Raw genomic sequence first — 20,847 nt, forward strand, 5'->3', positions numbered from 1 at the left:
CCCCCCCACCCCGCGGCGAACCCGGAAGCGGCATCGCGAGGCGCGCACCTGGCCGGCCACCAAGGCCCCCCCTACCCGGACCCGGCCTCCCCAAAGCGCAGCGCCACCGCGCAGACACAGGAGAACGCGCGAGATGGCGAGGCGGTCTCCCCACGTTCCACGCAGCGCGCTCTCTGAAGAGGCCGCGGAGGGTTCGCGGAATGGGCGTGGCGTTCATGACAGGGTCGACGCGCACGCGGCAGGAGTGCGCGCCCCCAGAAGAAAAGGGCATTCGTAGGAGGGGCGTGGCTTACAAAGCGGGCGGTGCCTTCTCAGAGGGGCGTGGCGTTTGAGGGAGGGGCTTGCACTCCCAGAGAGGTGCGCCCTCGCGGCAGGGGCGGGACGTCCTGGGTGGGCGTGGCTTTCGAGGAAGGGGCGGCGCGCTCGCTGGAGGGACGCTATCCTAGGAGAGCTGCGCGTTCGCGGCAGGGGCGGAGCGATCGCGCGCCCGGGCGCGGCGTTGAGGGGAGGGGCGGCGCTCTCACGGCAGCCGAGGGTTCCGCAGGCCGCCCGGCTAGAGAGGCCGGAGATGTGAGTGGCCGGTGCGGCCGCGGCGCGTGGACGATGCTGGCGTTCCGGGCCGTGACGACCCTGGTGCTGGTGGCCGCGTCGCGGTGGATGTTGCCGGCAGCCGCAGGTGAGAGACGCACGGTCCGACGGCGGGAGGCGGTGGGGAGGCGGACCGAGCTCTCCCGGGGGAGGCCTGCGGGCGGGTGTGCCGCTCCTGCCGGAGCCCCGGCGTCCCCGGGGCCGGGCGGGGCTCCCGCACGCGGGAAGCTGGCAGGGGCGGGGGTCACCGCACACCGCGCCGTCGGGCTGCGTGGCTGATGCGTGTGCACACGGACGAGGCCGGTCCTGAAACGCGTTTCCTCACTTTGGTCAATGGCCGTGTCGGCTCTCAGGACCCCCGCCGTGGGTGAATACACACATTAATGATAGAGAACTGCGAGGCCGGGAAGGCCCCCGGGCAGGGGAGCCGGCCGAGCTTCCCACTTCAGCGGTGGATGCGGGTGCGGACCCAGGGCCGGAGCCCAGGGGTCGGCGGGCCTGGGGCACGTGTGCTAAGCGCGATGTTGCTCCTCCAGCTGGCCACGGGAACTGGGTGGTACCCGCGTGGGGGTCGGGGGTGGGTGTTGGCGTTCCAGTGGGAGCCATGGAAATGTCTTTGGCTAAGTAAAAATCTGCCTTAGATTTCAGACGTGTTTCACTTTTCTCACTTGACATTCCAGGAGGATGTGCGTTAAGGAAAGGAATTTTTAACTACATTAGTCGCTAAAATATAATTTGTAGACAGTGAGCATTTATGGTGCTCTTAGCAAACCATATGACCGTCGCTGGGGTCTTTTGTTGTTGTTGTTGTCGATCGTGGGGCTTGAACTCTGGGCCTGGGCGCTGACCCTCGGCTCTTCAGCCCTACCACTTGAGCCACAACGCCACTTCCCGTTTTCTGGTGGTTAATTGGAGATAAAAAGTCTCATGGACTTTCCTAGCCCCGGCTGGCTTTGAACCGTGATCCTCAGATCTCAACCTCCTGAGTAGCTAGGATTACAGGTGTGAGCCACCAGTGTGTGCCCAGCAGTCGCTGTTTTGTGTGTGTGTGTTGGGTTTAGGTTTTGTTTTTGGCAATATTAGGGTTCAAACACAGGGCCTTGCATTTGCTAAATAGCCCATCCAGGGGCTGAGAAGGTGGCGTAATGGTAGAGTGCTTGCCTTGCAGGCATGAAGTCCTGGACTCAATTCCTCAGTACCACATAAACAGAAAAAGCCCGAAGGTGTTGTGGCTCAAGTGGTAGAGTGCTAGCCTTGAGCAAAAGAAGCTCAGAGACAGCACCCAGGCCCCAAGTTCAAGCCCGAGGACTGGCAAAAGAGATTGGGGGGAGGGGAGAGAAGGTAAGGGGGGTCAGGAGAAACCATCCATTTATCCATCAGTTTACAAGATATCCTTACTCCCGGTTTCTCTAGCTAACATTCCAGAGATAACTCTGGCTGTACCCATCTGATCAGATTTCTATTTCCTGTCTCCTGCTCAGAATCACTTGAATTAGGATATTCTCGTGGAAGGACTGTGATCACCACAAATGCTATGAGAGATCATTCATTAACCTTGTGGACCTAATTGCTGCCTTTTGACTGTGTGGAATCTGTATGGAGTTCAGATAAGGGATAAAGAGCTGTATTCTGTTCAGGGATGATAGCTCAGTGTCTGTCACTTCTGCCAGACCCTGAGTTCATTTCACAGAGTGAGGGATAGCACTGGGAGTTGGGGGACCTTGTATTTGGCAAGCAAACATGAGAAATGTGCACAGCATCACTAATCATTAGTAAAGTACAAATTGGAACCACAGTGAGGTAACACTTCTCACCCATTAGCATGGCTACTATTGTTGTGCAACCTGGGTAGTTGGAGGTCATGTGTGTTAGTGGTAGGAATAAATGGCATAGATGCTGTGCAAAACAGTATGATGGTTCCTCAAACAACACAATTCTCATATGATCCAGCAAATTCACTTCTGGGTAACTGGAAACCATCCTCATAAAGAAAGTTCTTTAAGGATCTCTGAGGTAGGATAATTCTGTAAGGAAATAACATGATTGTCCTGAAGCAGAAGTAAAAGCTAGAAGTACTATAGAACCAGAAATAAATTGAAAAGCTGATCTGTAAGCTGGGCAGCAGTGACTCACACCTGTAATGCTAGCTATTCAAAGGCTGAGATCTGAAGATCAAGATTCAAAGCCAGCCTGGGCAGGGAAATCTTTGTGACTCCATCACCAATTAGTGAAAATGCCAGACTGGGGGTGTAACTCAAGTGGCAGAGAACGTACCATGAGATGAGAGAAAAGCTGAATGAGAGTTAGAGACCCTGAATTCTCAGGTCCTGGTACCAGCGCACGTGCACATACACACACGTCGGTAAACATTGAGTAAATACATTGGTGGGGGCATTATATCAGCATCCAGGTAAGAGGGTGTGAAGGACAGAATCTGTATTCTCTCAGATTCTCATTGGATTGAGTTGGCATTCTTAGTAGTCAGGTGTCTGTTCTTTCACCTTATTTTCCTGAGTACCTTTTCTCATGGACCTTGAACAGGCTTGATCTCCAGCCACCTAAGCCTTAAGCTTGTGAAGAAGTCTGAACTTTGTGGAGGGAGCAGTTGCCTGGGTCTGGTACTTTCTTGGAGAGTTGTGTTGCAGTTGAGTTTCTACAGAAATACTTAATGTCGTACCATAAAGGACAGAAGAGACAGACATTCTATCTTAATAAAAGGTTTAATACAGCAGTTCAGAGACTGTGGTTGTCCTTCAAGCCAAGAGCCAAGGTAACTGCCCATTTCTTAGAGGCCTTTGAAGTTCTGACCACAGGACGCTTCAGACCTAGGAGCCTGGATTTCTAGCACAGGATGGTTATCAAACGTAAGGTCCTGGAAATTTAAGATAAACTGATGAAAAGAATAACTCAGAAGAGAACAGATGAGGAAGGGACAAAGTAGAGTTGAGTCAAAGACTGGATTCTCCTTTGAGATGGGTCACTGGGTTTGTCTAGCTTTTGTGAACACAGAAGACACACCATACCCACTGCTTAGCTTTCTACCAATTCAGCTATGTATGGTAAACTGTGGCCTGAAAATATTGATTGGAAGATTCTAGAAATAACTCATAAGATTCAAATTGTGGGGCTGGGAAGGTGGTTCAGTGGTAGAGCGCTTGCTTTGCATGCCTTGCATGCCTGAGGCCCTGGGTTCGATTCCTCAGCACCACATAAAAAAGAAAAAAGCTGGAAGTGGCACTGTGGCTCAAGTGGTAGAGTGCTAGCCTTGAGCTGAAGAGCTGAGGGACAGTGCCCAGGCCCAGAGTTCAGGCCCCACGACCGTACCCAAAAAAAAAAAAAAAGATTCAAATTGTGCATCATTTAGAATGTTGTAATTAAATGTATATGTATGTATGTATGTATGTATGTATATATGTAGCATGCCCTGTAAGCACTGGAAGAAACAGGGTCCCATTCTGTCTGTAGTTTCAGTCACTCACGTGGAAGAGTCTTGAATGTAACTCCTGCATCCCAGTACACTTGGCTGTTTTCAAATGCATTTACTCAAATAACTGATATGAGGGTTTTTCTTGTGCTAGGACTGGGACTTTTGGCTTCCTTGCTCACATCTGATGCTTTCCCACTTGAGCCATGTTGCTGGGGGGCCAGCATTATTTTGTTGTTGTTGTTGGAAGTGAGGCTTGAACTCTGGACTTGGGCACTGCCCCTGCACTTTTCAGCTCAAGGCGAGAGCTCTAGCACTTGAGCCATAGCACTATTTCCGGTTTTCGAGTGGTTTATTGGAGATAAGAGTCTCACGGACTTTCCTGCCCAGGCTGACTTTGAACCATGATACTCAGATCTCTGCCTCCTGAGTAGCTAGGATTACAGGCAAGCCTTGCATTTTGCAGGCAATTGGGAAGTGGAACCTCAACTTTTCTTCCCCAATTAGCTTTGAATTGGGATTCTCAGATCTCATTTTCCTGAGTAGCTAGGATTATAGGCGTGAGCCACCAATGGCCTGGCTAAAGAATAATGGTACAGCATCTCTAAAAATAATTTTGTTTCTTGTTGCCCTTGTAGATGGGATCAGTCTGGACCCTCCTGAGAATGTGGAGGTCTACATCATAGACGATGACTTTACCCTAAGATGGAACAGCAGCCACCAGTCTGCTGAGAATGTAACATTTTCAGCAGATTATCAAACGTAAGTGACTCTACTTACTGATTTACCAGAATACTATAGGGAGGCTTTTATAATTCCAGCATCATGATTTCTTTTCGGACTTGGGAAACATTTGTTTTTCCATTTACTGGAAATTTTCTGTCTACATAGTACTTTTAACTTCATTTCTTTAAATACTTACTGAGTTTATAAACTGCTAGAGATTTGGAGATATGACTGGCAAACAGCCCTTCACATCATTCCCACATCTGAATGTCTTATGCTTATATTAAAATAGCACAGTGAGCCGGGTGCTGGTGGCTCACACCTGTAATCCTACCTACTCAGGAGGCTGAGATCTGAGGATTGTGGTTCAAAACCAATCCTGGGCAGGAAAGTCCATGAGACTCTTATCTCCAATGAACCACCAGAAAACCAGAAGTAGCACTGTGGCTTAAATGGTAAAGCACTTGATTTGAGCTGAAGAGTTGTGAGATAGTGCCCAGGCCCAAAGTTCAAGCCCCATGACCGACCAAAGAAGAAAAAAAAGATAGACCAGTGAAAGCTATTGAAATTGAGTTGTCTTATTTGTGCTGGTCCTAGGGCTTGAACTAGACAGAGTCTGGGCACTGTCTTTTTGCTCATGACTAACACTCTATCACTTGAACTACAGTTTCACTTCTGGCTTTTGATGGCTAATTGGAAATCTGGGACATTTCCTGCCTGGATTGGCTTTGAATGGTGATCCTCAGATCTCAGCCTCCTGAGTAATTAGGATTACAGGCATTAGCCACCAGCACCTAAAAAGTTGCAGCGTAGGCTGGTCTCGAACTCATGATCCTCCTGTCTCATTTTCCTCATTGATTACCAGTGTGTAACATCATGGCCATCCAGGCTCCCTTTGTAGAAAGAAGAATCTGTCCTTGGTCACCTGAGCATTTTATCCCCATTTCAGTACTGGTGATTGAACACACGTCCTGAGTTTAGGCAAGTGCTCTACCAACCTAAAGTTATTTTGTTTAGCCAGTTCAATGGAATAATTTATTCATTTGTATTAACATCTGGAAATTATTGTTTCCAGTGGTGCAATAGGCAGAATTAAGGAGACAGTGAATTAGGGAGTGCTTTGGTTTAGGATATGGCAGGGGCCACTAACACCACACTGATGCTGACAGGTCATCTGTTCAGAGGAGCAGGTCAGAAAGGACACAGTTCCATTTCTTTTTCAGTGAGGAAGGTAAGATCCAGAAACCCAGAAGTCCTGCCAAGCAGTCACACGACTCCATTAACAAAGCCAGCACAGAATTGACTTTTGCTCAACAGATCATTTGTCTGTTTCCTTGAAATAGTAAATCAGAGAGGACTATATGAAGACTTAACAGTATGTCTCAATTAGCATTTTATAAGCGGTTACTAGGTGGGTGTAAGCGGAAGGCTGTACACTAAAATGTGAATGGGACACTTGCTCTAGTGGAAATTAAGGGACTTGGACCTGTGTGTTGCTGACACGTTTGCTCATTCTGCTCTTCACTTCCTAAAGACCCACGATGAATAACTGGATAAAGTTGCCTGGCTGTCAGCATATCATGGGTACCGAGTGTGACTTTTCTGCACTCCAGATCGATGTTTATGAAAACCTAAGACTGCGTATAAGAGCGGAAACAGGAAACAGCACTTCATCATGGCATGAGGTTGACCCATTTGTACCATTTATGAAAGGTAAGAAAGTGTAGGTAGCTGAATCGCTTCATGTTCTTTGGTGAATATTGCAGAACAGCCTTGCTTCTTAGCCCACTCATTTCAGGACATGCAGCTCTTCTGCTTTGGCTCCGCTAGTGGGTCTCAAAGTGTGGTTCCGTTCCAGGAGGCCATGAAGACACAGATGTTTCTGCAATAAATTCTGACATTGAATTGCCTTGTTCATTATCACTTTCTCTTATATACGTGGATTTTTCTGAAAAAGGCTGTTTCTTGTCATTTGACAGCCAAATGAACACACACATGAGAAGAAGCTAGAAGCCAGAGATTTTAACATGGACACCAGCCACACAGTAATCTTAGCTAGTCAAAAGAATTATGGTTCAAGGCCATTCCAGGCAGAAAAGTACATGAGCCTGTTACCTCCAATTAGCCAACCAAAAGCCAGAAGTGGAGGTGTGGTTCAATTAGTAGAGCATCAACCTTGAAGGTACAAGCTGAGGGAGAATCTCCAGGGCCTGCATTCTGAGTTGACCTGCGTTATCAGCACAGAAAGTTAAAAGAAAACCAGTATAAAAGGAACCTGAGGGCTGGGAAGGTGGCTTAGTGGTAGAGCACTTGCTTTGCATGCCAGAGGCCCTGGGTTTGATTCCTCAGCACCACATAAGCAAAAAGAAAAAAGCCAGAAGTGGCGCTGTGGCTCAAGTGGTAGAGCGCTAGCCTTGAGCTGAAGAGCTGAGGGACAGCGCCCAGGCCCAGAGTTCAAGCCCCATGACAGGACCCCCCAAAAAAAACAAAAAACAAAAGAAAAGGAACCTGAGATCAAAAACTGAGACACACCACCCTGTGCCAAAACTCAAAACAAAAAACAATGATCTGTACCCCGTGTGTGTACCTTTTTGTATTTCTATTTTCCCCTCTGTTCAGTCTGTCCTCACTGTCACCACACATTCAGGACTGCAGATGAATGGATGGATGGCTATTCAGGCCTCGGCTCCATAGCCTCTCTCAGGAAAGCCTTCCTCAACTTCCACTCTTCATTATTTTGTATTACTTACTTTGCTTCATGGCTTCCGTGGCCGCATGTATGCATTTCTGAGGTGTTTGTCATAGAGATCCGTGCAGTGGAAGGTTCACGAGAGACTGCCTCATGTATTTGCATTGCTCTGGTTATTTATTGAGTGCCTATTTGGGGAAGGTGTTAGTGAAGTTACATGGTCATTCCTTTGATTTCTGCAGCTCACGTTGGTGCTCCCGGAGTTCATGTAGAAGCTGAAGATAAGGCAATAATCATCCAAATTTCTCGTCCTGGAAGAAAAGACAGCAACATGTGGTGGAATATGGATGAGTTAGCCTTCATATACTACATAGTTCTGAGGGAAACGTCCTCAGGGAATGAGGTCAGCTTCTTTTTGTTTCCTTCCATAAGAAAGAAACATGAGAGAAACTTGTTCGCAAATTGGATTTTGTGCCTACTTAGACTTCTTTTCTTTTCTATTCTAGAAAAGAACTAAAACTTTATATCGCAGACATAAATTTTTTCAGCTGTTACCGGAGACTTCCTATTGTTTAAAAGTTACAGCAGATTTACTTGTGCCCATCAAATTTGGAACCTCCAGCCCGGAGTATTGCGTAAACACCACAGGTAGGCAGATGGCTGACAGCCATTCACTAATTGTAGACTGGCAGCGTACTCATTCCTGTAGCCAAGTTGACATAATGAGGTTTTATGATGGTGAAAGAGATAGTAAATAGACAATTATAATAGAGCTGAGCACCAGTGGCTCATGTCTGTCATCCTAGTTACTCAGGAGGCTGAGATCTGAGGATCGTGGTTTGAAGCCAGAAAAGTCTGTGAGACTCTTTATCTCCAGTTACACACACACACACACACACACACACACACACACACACACACACAGGCAGAAGTGGTGCTATAACTCAGGAGGTAGAGCACTAGCCTTGAGCTAAAAAGCTAAGGGTTGCTCCCCAGGCCCTGAGTTCCAGTCCAAAAAAAAGGAAAAAAAAAAGGTATACATCCTGATATATTAAGTCATTAATATGTTACCAATAATTAAAGTCAAGGGTAGGAGCTATGATTTATTATTTTAATTATAAACTTACTATGTTTTAATTCTTAAAAGCAAACAATATAGAAAGTTTTTTCTCACTTATTTAAAAATGCAACCATTTAATGTTTTCTTTGGCTTCTAGTGGAAAATAAACTTCCTGCACCAGAAAATATAACTATTGGTGGTAAAAATGAGGGCTGTATTGTGACGTGGGATTACCCACATGCTGACGTCACCTTCCAAGTTCAGTGGCTCTCGTAAGTTTTTTGCCCTAAATTTCTCCCAGTTCATTTTAATTTCACTTCATTATTGCTTCAGTTACTTGCAACTCTGTGCACTCGGGATTATTGCCTGACAGGAAAGTAGGAAAACCTTGTTCAAGCCCCAGCTATGCCAATGACTTGCGGAATGGCAAGGGGCTCACTGTTGAACCTCTGTGGGCCTCATTTCCTTCATTTGTTAGAAACAAGGTGTGTTCTTTTTATTTTTGCAGTACTGAGTTTCACCTCAGGCTCTCAAGCTTGGTAGGTAAGGGAACTCTTCAGCCACACCCCAAGTCCTTTGTTCAGTAACTCTTCAAGTTTCTAATGATTGAAAATATTAATAGTTGATTGGCATTGGTGGCTCATGCCTGTAATCCTCGCTATTCAGGAGGCTGTGATCTGAAGATTGAGGTCCAAAGCCAGCCTGGCAGAAAAAAATCTGTGAGACTCTTATCTCAGACTAACCAGCAGAAAACCAGAAGTGAAGTATGGCTTATCCTTGAGCAAAAAAGCCAAATGAGAGACCTTAACTTCAAGCCCTGATACAAGCCCAAGCACGATCTCTATCTCTCTCTCTCTTTCCCTCTCTCTCTCTCTCTCTTACTCACTCACTCACGCACACAAATTATAATAATAATGCAAATTTTAGGGAGACAGTGAAGAGATGGTTAAGGAAGAGTAGCATATGGACAGATTTGGCTGAAGTACATTATGTATGCACATAGTTATCACAACAAAACCCCTGTGGACCATTAAAGATCATTTCCTTTTATTTTATCACTCCTCCTGTGACTCTTTCTTACACCCCTTTAATGCCTTTGTGCTTTACAATTTTAAGGGATTTCACTATTCAGTTTTCATGCATGCATATATGTATTTCAATCTAATTCACCACCACTACTACCATCTCATCAATCTCTCCAAGAAAAATAATTTCCTAAAATTTAAAGCCTGTGTCAACCTGTGTCAACCCTGCTAGCCAGGACATCATTTCTCGGTAGTGAAATTAGACAAGCTATCAATTTTTTTATTGTCCTACCCCCCCTTGTCCCCCCCACCAAAGTTGTAAAGTTCGTTTTTCGACATAACGACTTGTACATCTCATTATTGCAACGGGTCCTTCTGTATCCCTGTTTTAACAATTTGTTTTTTTCCCTTCCCCTCCACATATACCAACATCATATACAGTGAAAGCAGGGGTTATACCATGGGGGAGGGACATACAAGGCAACAAAGACATAATCTTTTTTTTTTTGGTCATGGGGCTTGAACTCTGGGCCTGGGCACTGTCCCTCAGCTCTTCAGCTCAAGGCGAGCGCTCTACCACTTGAGCTACAGCGCCACTTCCGGTTTTCTGGTAGTTTATTGGAGATAGAAGTCTCTCCCCTATTGGAGATAGGTCTCTCCTGCCCAGGCTGGCTTTGAACCGTGATCCTCAGATCTCAGCCTCCTGAGTAGCTAGGATTACAGGCGTGAGCCACCAGTACCCAGCTCACAAAGACATAATCTTATAAATATGTTAGAAACACTTGCATGAAAGATCTTTTTTTCTTTTTTTCTTTTTTTCTTTTTTTTTTGTCAGTCGTGGGGCTTGAGCTCTAGGCCTGTGAGCTGTCCCTGAATAATTCAGCTCAAGGCTCATGCTCTACCACTTGATCCATAGTGCCACTTTTAGTTTTCTGGTGGTTTTTTTTTTTAATTGTGATTAAGTGATTACATAATTTCCCAAATTTTGCAGTATTGTGGAATAATGATGCTCATTTAAAGTCACAAGCTCATTCTAACTTTCCTGGAGCAAATTGTCTATCACGGTCTATAACATATAACAGTGTACACATATACACCATACATGTGATCAGCAGCATGGGATTATTTAGTAGTGGTTCGACCAGATGAGTGGAAGTTCTTTGTTTCTTAAGTCCTGTTAATTTTGTCGTTTCACCTAACATTTTGGATTTAACATCCACTTATCAGGGAGACCATGTACCGTTTGTCTGCAAATGAAATTTTTAAATAAAAATGTAGCTGCCCCTGCCCTCTCAGAAAATATACCAAGTTTCCACTCAACTTCCTCCTTAAATGAATCCCACTTCATCCCTAAGGAACCTGTGGTCAAAGCTATTCCTAAAAAGCAGATCTTTTGAGATAAATTCCTTAGCTTTCAACAGATTTCTCTAAAATACTTAGTCCTTTAAGGCTAACTCTTTTTGGTTTTAGCCACCCCACTTGAAAGAGAACACACAGGTCTTCCTCTCTGAGTCTAGCTGATTCCATGCAGCATAAATCTCAAGTTCCATCAATTTCCTGCAAATTTAATTATTTATGGTTGACTAGCACTATATCACACTGAAGCACACATCTGCTAGCAGCATTTTGGTGGTTAGTAGGAGCTGAGTCTTAAATTTGTCTGCCCAGACTAGCTGCAAACTATGATCCTCAGATCTCAGCCTCCTAAATAGCTAGGATTACAGGTGTGAACATGAGCTTGAGTTCGATTTTTAGTCATGACTGTTTTAAAAACCAGTCACCACAGTCCTGAGGGGTCATACCTGCCCTGAACACTGCTGCGGGCCACCTCCAGCATTGCGTCGCTTGGCTCTGGTACAATCTTTTTTCTTTTGTGTGGGACACATATGTTTGGGGTTTTGTTTTATTTTGTCCATCATGGGGCTTGAACTCCAAGCCTGGGCGCTGTCCCTGAGCTGTTCAGCTGAAGGCTAGCATTCTACCACTTGAGACACAGCACCACTTCTGGTTTTCTGGTGGTTAATTGAAGATCAGGGTCTCACAGACTTTTCTGCCTGGGCTGGCTTTGAACCTCAATCCTCAGATCTCAGCCTCCTAAGAAACTGGAATTACAGGCGTAAGCCACCAGCATCTGATGGGACACATGTGTTTTTTCCCCCATGTATTTGCAGTGTCCTGAGCACTGGGAACTGGTCTTTAGCCTCAGCCCCAGTGTTTGGCATGTTATAAGCACTGAGTACATATTTACTCAGTTAATGTGTTTAAGTTTAAAAACACTTTTTTTCCCCCTTTTGTCTTAAAAGTGCTTTGTCAAAAAGGCTTCTTGAGAACTACTCAGAAGACTGGAACCCAGTACCTGGCTGTGAAAACACCCAAGACACACTCTGTGTCCTTTCTAAAAGTAACTTTTCAGGAGGTAGTTACTTCATCCGGATCAGAGCCACTGATGGAAATAACACGTCTTTTTGGTCTGAAGAGAAGAAAATTGATTCTAAAACATGCAGTAAGCCAGTTTTCATTTGAGTTCTCATTCTCCAACTTAGTGTAACTTCTCCAAATTGTTTTAAGACATCTAATGGAGCAATTTGTGTAATTGTGTATTTTGTCTTCACATTTTCTTTCCAGTCCCCCTTCCTCCTCCCAACATTACTGTGAAATCCAACAAGGACTCGCTTGTTCTCTATATCAGTTTTCCAGAAAATTTTGATGTCTTCACAAAGATGTATGAAATTATTTTTTGGGAAAATACTTCAAATACTGAGGTAAAAGCACTACATAGTCTCGTTTTGCTATTTGGAGTTCTGTTATTTAGGTACATAACACTTCCATTTCAAATCTCGTGCAAAGCTATCAAACAGTTGTACAATTCAATGAAATTGTCAGCAGATACTGGGGATGGAGTATTCATCCCCACGGAATCTTGGTGGATATGTTATGAGCACAGGCATTAGATATGCGTGGCCTAGCTTGGCTCTCATGCATCTCCTGTTTGTCTGGATGAAAGCATTTGTCACATGGTCTCTGGTCCAAAGAAGATGGGGGAGCAGGCCTCAATGGGAGCTTCTCTGGCCAGTCTGAATAATTGTTTGAAGCCACTGAATGTTGCAGTGGTTTTGTTACATAATGTTATTGTGATCATAGCTGACAAATACACAGAGGAATAGCACTTGTCCTCATTTGAAAGATTCAGAAATAAGGCACCAAGAAATGGAAGAATTTGTACAAGGTCATGCAGGTGTAATACTTCTTTAAAAATTTTTAAATTGTTATTATAAGGGTGATATACAATCTGAGCACATATGGTTTACACTTGTAATCCTAGCTACCCAGGAGGCCGAGATCTGAGGATTGTGGTTCAAAGCCATTCGGGGCAGAAAAGTCTCGGAGACTCTGGTCTCCAATTAACTACCAGAAAACTAGAAGTGACACTGTAGCTCAAGGTGGTAGAGTACTAGCCTTGAGCAAAATAACTCAGGGACAGTTCCCAGACCCTAAGTTCAAGCCTCAAGGCCAGCCCCCCCCCCAAAAAAATGGTTATATACATAGGTGTTACAGTTATATAAATCAAGTAAAGAGTTCATTTCTTTTTCAACAATGTCACCCCTCCTCTTGCAGCTGTAATACTTCTAACACAGGCATTGTGCAGCTAAAACCATCTTGTGGTTAATCTGAAGCAGCATAACATTAATTAAACCAACAGTATGTTCTTATAAAGTTGTTGTCTTAGGGATATATTGTGCATTTTGGGGAGGGGGAGGCAGCAGCATTTTTAGCTTTCTGATTAGATTATAAAGAGTTATTCAAAATTGATTTATAGATCCCAAACACATACCAACTAATGTTTGACAGTGGCCAATCTTATATTGAACATAAAAGAATTCAGGAAATAGATTTCATGAGGAGATGAATTGTCAATGACCTGATTATTTTGTAGAAAAAGATGATGGAAGAAAGTCCTGAAGTTACCATTGCTGACCTGGAACCGCTGACTGTCTACTGCGTGAGGGCCAGGGTGTACCTGGAGCCTCCGTGGCAGGAGAAGAGCGCCTACAGTCCTGTGGTGTGTAAGGAAACGAAGGCAGGTGAGGGCTCCCACTGTGCTTTGTTTTTTTGTTTTTTGGGGGTTTTTTTTGGTCTGGTCTCGGGGCCTGAACTCTGGGCCTGGACGCTGTCTCTCAGCTCTTCAGCTCAAGGCAAGCGCTCTACCACTTGAGCCATAGCGCCACTTCCGGTTTTTTTTCTTTTTTGCTTATGTGGTGCTAATGCCTCATGCATGCAAAGCAAGCGCTCTACCACTGAGCCACCTTCCCAGCCCTCCACTGTGCTTTTGAATGCATAACTAAACCTAAGACAAATCGTGCATGAAAACTATGTTTTCATCATGAACTACATGAAGCCCTTCAGTTTTATCTATTCATTTTATTTTTATTTTGTGCTGGTACTGGGGCTTGAACTCAGGACCTGTACCTGTCCCTTCGCTTTTTTGCTCTCAAGTTTGGTGCTCTACTACTTGAGCCACAGCCCCACATCTGGCTTTGTGATGGTTAATTGGAGAGAAGGAGTTTCACTGACTTTCCTGTTCAAGCTGGCTTCAAACCATAGCCCTGAGATCTCAGCCTCCTGAGTAGCTAGATTACAGGTATGAGTGAGTCATCAGCACCTGTCAGGTTTTATAAAATGTTTTTGATGCTCAGTTCAATTCAGTGTTTTTTATTGTTGTTGTTGCTTTTTGTTTGATTTTGTCTTTTTGCAGTGGGAATTGAACCCATGGCCCTGTGCATGCTGAACAAGCATTCTGCCTTTGAGCTGTATGCCCAGTCTTCCATTCAGCATATATTTATATTTCATCTGTTACCCACATGACTGATTTTTTTTAACTATTGCTCTTTGGGCTATTAGAGTATTTTAAAATTATTTTTAAAAATTTATAAAACTTGGGACTGGGAAGATGGCTCAGTTGTAGAGTGCTTGCCTTGCATGCATGAGGCCCTGGGTTCGATTCATCAGCACCACATAAGCAGGGGAAAAAAAAGCTGGAAGTGGTGCTGTGGCTCAAGTGGTAGAGCATTAGCCTTGAGCAGAAGAGCTGAAGGACAGCGCCCAGGCCCAGAGTCAGGCCCCACAACTGACCAAAAAAAATTTATAATACTCAATAATTATGTCTAATCAAGTAATTGTGAATTTTTCATGCACTAGTGGTCTCGTGTCTTTCTGGATGTTTGAGCTTTTTTTTTTTTTTTTTTTGCCAGGCCTTTTTTTTGCTCAAGGCTAGCACTGCACCACTTGAGCCACAGTGCCTCTTCCAGCTTTTTGTTTATGTGGTACTGAGAAATTCTCCTGACTTTCTGTATTTTACACTTCCTAGAGCTGACTGGTAGAGGTTTGATCACAGGGTAGTTTTTGTTTTGTTTTGTTTTGTTTTGGGTTGGTCATGGGGCTTGAACTCTGGACCTGGGCACTGTCCCTCAGCTCTTCAGCTCAAGGCAAGCACTCTACCACTTGATCCACAGTACCACTTCCAGTTTTCTGGTAGTTTATTGGAGATGAGAGTCTCACGGACTTTCCTGTCCGGGCTGGCTTTGAAAAACGATCCTCAGATTTCAGCCTCCTGAGTAGCTAGGAATCCAGGCATGGGCTACCAGTGCCCAGCCACAGGGTAGTTTTAAATTGGGCTAGTTCCTTGTTGTGCAGCTCTGGGAGAATGCTCCCAGGTGGGCCTACATGGCAGCACAGTACTCTGCCCTCGGGGTTTCATAGTTCAGTTCTCTAGAGCACTTTGTGTGCAGATGTAATCTCTGTGAAGTCTCACGGGGACTTTCCTGTCCCGGTTGCCTTCAAACCATGATCTTCAGCCTCCTGCATGTCTAGATTATAGGCCAACAGCCAACTTGCCAGAAATATTTTTAGTGGAGCATATGGTCAAGTTTCCTATTACTGCATTTGTGTGCCAATCCATGAATGGAAGCTTAACATCATTTGTTGTTTTTTAGGAAATTCTTCCACAGCCTGGATTGTAGGTGGAATTTTCATCATCACGTTTGTTTCTCTCCTGATTGTCATTTGTCTATTGAAAAAACTCGTGAGTTACATATTCTTCCCTTCATCTAAACCTCCTTCCATTATTGAGGTATGTTACCTTTCTTTGTCAGTAGCTGAGAAATGAACAGCAAATAATTGGATTTCAATAGCACTTATATATCTTTCTGATACCCAGCAAATACTACAGCTTGACAGACTGCAGAGATGTTTTTTAGATTAACTTTAGAGACAGTCATTTAATCTAATAACAGTGCATAATGATGAGGCCTTTCCTGTTTCCTATTTTTCTGGCAGTTTGGCTATTGTGGCATGTACTTTACCTTTTTTTTCTTTTGTCAGTTATGGGCCTTGAACTCAGGACCTGGGTACTGTCTCTGAGCCTATTTGCTCAAGGCTAGTGCTCTACCACTTTGTTTATGTGGTACGGAGAAATTCCCCTGTCTTTCTGAATTGTTCCACTTCTCATTTTCTGCTCGTTAATTGGAGATGAGTCTTATGACTTTCCAGCCCATGCTGCCCTTGAACAGCAACCCTCAGATCTCTGCCTCCTGAGTAGGTAGGATTACAGGCATGGGCCACCAGCACACAACCCACTTTATCATTTACAGCAGACACTGGGGATGTGACCTCATACCCCGAATTTAACCCTTACTACCAGGAAGGACACAGTTAATTGTTTTTTGTAGTTTTTTTTTGGGGGGGGCAGTCTTTGTTTTTCTTCACAATGGATCATAGACTGAACTCACTCCATGAGTTCAGGAAGGACCTGAAAGGATGGAGGCCCAGGAAAGGTTGAGTTTTCTGGCAGTTTTCTGGCAGTGTTGTCCTCGCACTGTGTGAAGTTAGCGTGAAAGCATTTAGCATGAGGAAGGTTAAATGGTGTCTGAAGTCCTTGTTTACGCAGGACAGGGCTTAGCTCCGTCTCAGGACAGGCAGCAGAGTCAGGAGCTCAGGCATTAGAGTTGGCGAGAGCCAAGGGGAGTTACTGATGATCTGTATCCTCACTTGCCAGCAGTGTGCAGCTGAGCAAGTCAATAAGGATGGATGAGTAGGTCCCCTAGCCTGTGAATGAAGCCTCCCCAGCTACCCCACAGAGCCCAGCACCAAAGGAGGTCAACCAAAAGAACCCTAGCACTCAGAACACTCAGTAAATATGAGCCATATGTTGTGATAAATACCATTCCTATGTACTCCAATATCCCCAGTGATAGACACAACCAGCCAGTTGCAGCAGCTCATAGAACAGAGCAACACTGATTTCTCATTGGGGCTTCTGGGTATCTGTGAATCAGATGTAACTTATTGTATTATTTGAAAATAAATTGTCCATGATCCCACCCAGCCCCCTCCTGTTATAGCCTCTCCCAAGTTGTTGTGACCCTACTTGGCATCAGTGTTCCTTTTTTAGGGCTCTTTAAGATTCACCAAAAAGGCCTGAAGATATGTGAACTTATTGGGACTTCATTCTATTCCTCTGTGTATGCATGCCAGTAACTAGGGCTTGAACTCGGGGCCTGGGTGCTGTCCCTTAGATTGTTCACTCAAGGTTGGCACTCTACCACTTGAGTTACAACTTTTTTTTTTTTTTGATCGGTTGTGGGGGCTTGAACTCTAGGCTGGGGCGCTGTCCCTCAGCTCTTCAGCTCAAGGCAAGTGCTCTACCACTTGAGCCACAGCGCCCCTACCGGTTTTCTAGTGGTTTATTGGAGATAGGAGTCTCACGGACTTTCCTGCCCGGGTTGGCTTTGAACGGAGATCCTCAGATCTCAGCCTCCTGAGTAGCTAGGATTACAGACATGAGCCACCGGTGCCCGGTGAGTCACAACTTTTTGATAAGAGATAAGAGCCTCAGGGACTTCCCTGCCCTAGCTGGATTTGAACCTCGATCCGTAGCTTTCAGCCTCCTAAGTAGCTAAGATGACAGGTGTGAGCCACTGGCGCCTACCTTAGGACTGTATTCTGACCCTTACATTGCAATGGGCATGTTCTTAGCAGAGTTCTTTTTTTAATGTGCATGCCAAAAGATAGACCTTACAAATGATGGACAGAATAAACTATTAGAACTAGATGACTGATTGTCATTACTTTTAAATAATCTGTCCGCTGTTCCTTTCCTTTTTAAAAATTAGTATCTCTCTGAACCACCATCAAAGAATCTTCTACTTTCTACATCAGAGGAACAAATTGAAAGATGTTCCATCATTGAAGATGCAGGAATCATTGTGATGGTAGAAAAAACAATGAGTGAACCTGATGATCATAAAACATACAATTCCCAAAGTAGTGAAGATTCAGGCAATTACTCCAATGAGGATGAAAGTTTGGAGAGGGGAACAAGTAGAGAATGTCAGCAAAAGGAAGTCTTGTGACCAGACCGGAAGCCACCTCTGACCACCGCTCGCTGCCCAGGGCCATGCTGGAATGTGCACCTTGTATCTCTCGGCCCAGAAGAGGATGTCTGCCTCCTTCAGAAGATACATCTTCAGATCTCAGGGCCTAAAGTACAAGCAAGCCCTGTAACTATTGAAGATGTAACACCAGGAGTTTGGAGAGGAGAAAAGTGTTCCACCTTCTTCCTACCTGGCCTGTCTTGGATGAAACAAGTTAACTGATGGAGGTGGCTGTTGGCTTTCAGTGGAAGCCGCCTATAGGTGCTAATTGTGTTTCATGACTGGAGAGAGTATCTGTGCACTGGCCAATGCTGCTGTTGCCACATCAGTCTTCTGCAGTTCTCTACTCCCACATGTGGAGCTCACGGAACTTTTACCCACTTGATCTTATAACACTGACATAAGGCCCTTAGGAAATACCTTTAGGAAAGTCTGAATACAATTACCACCTGATTATGTGAAAAGTAGCCTGCCCCTAGAAGACAGAAAAATGAGCCTTTAAAAATGCTTGGGGAAATAGTAGACATTTATCCTGAAAACACTGGCTTTCTATGCACAGTCAACTTACCCTTTGCAGAGCTCAGGATTCAAATCAAGCAGTCTTTTTCTATACATTCAGACTTGCTATATTGGGTGCCAGTGGTTCACCCCTGTAATCAGGAGGCTGAAACGGGAAGATCCCACTTTGAAGCCAGCCGAGGCAGCAAAGTCCGTGAGACTCATCTCCAATTAACTACCAGAAAACTGGAAGTGGCACCATGGCTCAAAGTGGTAGAGTTCTAGCTTTGATCAAAAAAATCTCAGGCGATAGGGCTGGGAAGGTGGCTCAGTGGTAGAGCACATGCCTTGCATGCCTGAAGCCCTGGGTTCAATTCCTCAGCACTATATAAGCAAAAAGAAAAATGCTGGAAGTGGCGCTATGGCTCAAGTGGTAGAGTGCTAGCCTTGAGCCCCAGAGTTCAGGCCCCATGACCGGACCCAAAAAAAAAAAAAAAAAAAAAGACTTCTTGATCGTAAGCTTATTAGAACAGTAGTTTCTGCTTCTGATCTGTAATCACCCAAGCCATAGAAAAGCATTAACTAATTATCGAAGTCACTGTTACATTGTAATCAAGACTACCTCCTGGTTACATAAATGTCATTTGACAGAGAAGACAGAGCAAGAAGTAGAATCGTTCTATAAAGGGATATTTCCTGAAAAAGTAAAAATAATGTGTATAGACAGTATTTAATAATAGACCCTGTGTGTACATTGTATTTTGTGGCTTTATCTGTGTCACATTTATACCAGGCCAACTTCTCTCCCTCGTCTGGCTGTATCCAGGGTCTGCTCTGCTCGGCCACATATGCTAAAAAAAATTCAAGCTGGGTGCTAGTGGCTTACACCTGTAATCCTAGCTACTCAGGAGGCTGAGATCTGAGGTTCATGGTTCAAAGCCAGCCCAGGCAGGAAAGTCTGTGAGACTCTTATCTCCAATAAACCATTCAAAAAACTGGAAGTGGTGCTGTGGTTCAAGTGGTAGAGCACTTGCCTTGAGCTGAAAAGCTAAGGGACAGCATCCAAGCCCAGAGTTCAAGCCCCACGACTAACAAAAAAAAAAAAATTCAAATTATTCATAGGAAGGTAAGAGGAAGATGTAGCAAGTAAGAAAACCCTAGTTCTTAAAATGAATCCTTTCCAAAGGAAGTTGTGGCTTAGTTTTAAATTGCTTTCCATTTGGGATTCTCCACGAATTTTCTGGAATCTTGGTGCCATCTAGGGTAAAGCTCTCCAGTTAATAAGCAACAACAGAGGAAGAGGAAACATGACGTCACAGAAGGGGTGCTGGGGAGTGGTCTTCACGCATGCTGGTCATACCATCATCACTTGTGAGTAACAGGGACGGCTGTGGTGCTCAGCACATGCACAGCTACACACACACACACATCAGACAGGGGCCTTATTCCTTCAGTTGGCCCATAAGGCACTTAATACAGATTCTGCAATTAGAAGTGGTTTTCAGAACTGTGAAGTTCGGAGTCGCACCAGAAATGTGTGATCTATTTTTTAAAAATTGTTTTGTTTTGTTTTTGTTTTTTTGGGTCCGGTCGTGGGGCCTGAACTCTGGGCCTGGGCGCTGTCCCTCAGCTCTTCAGCTCAAGGCTAGCGCTCTACCACTTGAGCCACAGCACCACTTCCAGCTTTTTTCTTTTTGCTTATGTGGTGCTGAGGAATCGAACCCAGGGCCTCAGGCATGCAAGGTAGGCGCTCTACCACTGAGCCACCTTCCCAACTCCTGAAAAATTGTTTAAAATATTACAATCTGGGCACCGCATGTTCACACCTGTAATCCTAGCTAATCAGGAAGCTGAGATCTGAGGATCAAGGTTCAAATCTAGCCTGAGAGGAAAAGTCTGGCAGAGTGTTATTCCTGAGTGAAAAAGCTAAGGAACAGCGCCCAGGGTTTGAGTTCAAGCCCCAGTCGTCCCCTCCCCCCCCTACACACACACACACACATTTAGGATAGATACAGTGACTTCTGCATGTAATCCTACCCACTCAGGCGAGATTGCAGAGTTCCAGTCTAGCTTAAGCCACATAGACCCTAACTCAGAAGTCAATTATAAAAATTAATCAAGTAGGGCTGAGAATATGGCTCAGTGGTAGTGCTTACCTACCATACATGAAGTCCTGGGTTTCATTCCTCTGTACCACATAAACAGAAAAAGCTAGAAGTGATGCTATGGCTCAAGTGGTAGAGTGCTAGCCTTGAGTGAAAGAAGCTCAGGGGCAGTGGCCAGGCCCTGAGTTCTGGCAAAAGAACAAAAGTATGTATATAAAAGAGCTTGGGGTATTTAAACCAGCCTTGGATTTTTTGTTGTTGGTTGTGGGGCTTGAACTTTGGGCCTGGGCATATTCCTGAGCT

The 20,847-nt window shown here is 44.8% G+C and overlaps 1 protein-coding gene across 1 annotated transcript; it reads left to right on the forward strand.

Annotated features, from left to right (window-relative positions):
- The first annotated feature begins 509 nt into the window (after positions 1 to 509).
- Positions 510 to 20,420, forward strand: Ifnar1 (interferon alpha and beta receptor subunit 1). Its single transcript, XM_070030595.1, has 11 exons — positions 510 to 676; positions 4,651 to 4,774; positions 6,273 to 6,451; positions 7,670 to 7,830; positions 7,934 to 8,075; positions 8,645 to 8,759; positions 11,816 to 12,015; positions 12,138 to 12,274; positions 13,447 to 13,594; positions 15,503 to 15,639; positions 17,681 to 20,420. The coding sequence occupies exons 1-11, from the start codon at positions 604 to 606 to the stop codon at positions 17,918 to 17,920; spliced, it is 1,656 nt and encodes a 551-aa protein (XP_069886696.1). The 5' UTR covers positions 510 to 603; the 3' UTR covers positions 17,921 to 20,420.
- Positions 20,421 to 20,847: the final 427 nt, after the last annotated feature.

The sequence above is a fragment of the Dipodomys merriami genome, unplaced genomic scaffold, assembly GCF_024711535.1.
Source record: "Dipodomys merriami isolate MVZ:Mamm:240054 unplaced genomic scaffold, mDipMer1.0.p SCAF_2, whole genome shotgun sequence".
NCBI lineage: Eukaryota > Metazoa > Chordata > Mammalia > Rodentia > Heteromyidae > Dipodomys > Dipodomys merriami.